The sequence below is a fragment of the Chionomys nivalis genome, chromosome 17, assembly GCF_950005125.1.
Source record: "Chionomys nivalis chromosome 17, mChiNiv1.1, whole genome shotgun sequence".
NCBI classification, from domain to species: Eukaryota; Metazoa; Chordata; class Mammalia; order Rodentia; family Cricetidae; genus Chionomys; species Chionomys nivalis.
This window is the reverse complement of record NC_080102.1, coordinates 32,081,845-32,083,026: the sequence shown is the minus strand read 5'-3', so window position 1 is coordinate 32,083,026 and position 1,182 is coordinate 32,081,845. Positions and strand designations below refer to the sequence as shown.

The 1,182-nt window shown below is 43.5% G+C and overlaps 1 protein-coding gene across 1 annotated transcript; it reads left to right on the top strand.

Annotated features, from left to right (window-relative positions):
- Window positions 1-231: 231 nt before the first annotated feature.
- LOC130889008 (U4/U6.U5 small nuclear ribonucleoprotein 27 kDa protein-like) lies at window positions 232-843 on the top strand. The gene has a single exon (XM_057792450.1). It carries the CDS (start codon window positions 247-249, stop codon window positions 712-714), a length of 468 nt encoding a protein of 155 aa, XP_057648433.1. The 5' UTR covers window positions 232-246; the 3' UTR covers window positions 715-843.
- Window positions 844-1,182: the final 339 nt, after the last annotated feature.

The window sequence follows — 1,182 nt, the reverse complement described above, 5'->3', positions numbered from 1 at the left end:
TGAAAAAGAAAGAAAGAAAGACCTTCTTAATCCTATAGACCTTTTTAGGGATGAAGTTAATGGAAATTTCTAGAAAGCAGAACAAAATAGCAGAAAGAACAACATTAAGAAATGGCAATGTAGTTGGTGACCAGCTCTAGGCACTGATGCCCAGTAATGACACTTTCAGAAAAGAGGACAGAAAATGAAGGGCAGGAAAATGAGTCAAGAAACAACCCAAGGGGCGGTCGGAGGAGTAGGACTCCGATGGGTCCTAGCCGTAGTCGCTCCCCGCGGAGGGAGCATAGGCGATCCCGGTCCACATCCCGGGATCGAGAAAGAAGGCGCAGAGAAAGGTCCAGGTCCCGGGAGAGGGATCGCAGAAGGAGCCGCTCAAGATCCCCACACCGAAGACGCTCCAGTTCTCCAAGGCGTCATAGATCCACATCTCCTTCCCCTTCTCGACTGAAAGAAAGAAGAGATGAAGAGAAGAAAGAAACTAAAGAAATAAAGAGCAAAGAACATCAGATTACTGAGGAAGATTTGGAGGGTAAAACAGAGGAAGAAATAGAAATGATGAAATTAATGGGATTTGCCTCTTTTGACTCCACAAAAGGGAAGAAGGTAGATGGTTCTGTGAATGCCTATGCCATAAACGTGTCTCAGAAGAGGAAATACAGGCAGTACATGAATCGGAAAGGCGGATTCAACAGACCTCTGGATTTTATTGCATAAGACTTGAGGTGTTGGAGGATTTCCTCCCGTTCATCTGTGTCAGAGAGTATTTTATATTTTGTATTTCATACACCTCAAAACAGGATCTTGGTTCTTCCCTCTTGTAAAGTAAGAAAGTCTTATTTATGACCCTGGTGTACCTGTTTCCTCAGGAGGTAGCGCACTTGCTGCAGTCCTGCAGTGCTCACAGCCCGTTTGTCTTGCTCCTTTGAGTCTGTATGTGCTTTCTTCCTGGATGATGTTAGGAGTTCTTAAAAACTGAAAGTGACGTAGATGTGAGTTTCTTCAATAAAACAGTATTTCTACCCATTAAAAAAAAAAGAAAGAAAGAAACAACCCAAGAATGCTGGCTCCTAGGTGGTGACTAGGATCACACTACTGGGGCAGGCTGGGTAGCAGGGATTTCAAAAAGGCCATGAGGGGTTTTTAGACAAGAGACATCTTTTTAAAAAATAATAAAAGCATCTT

Coding starts and splice junctions, on each gene's coding strand:
- LOC130889008 (XM_057792450.1), top strand. CDS start 247: ATGGGTCCTAGCCGTAGTCGCTCCCCGCGGAGGGAGCATAGGCGATCC.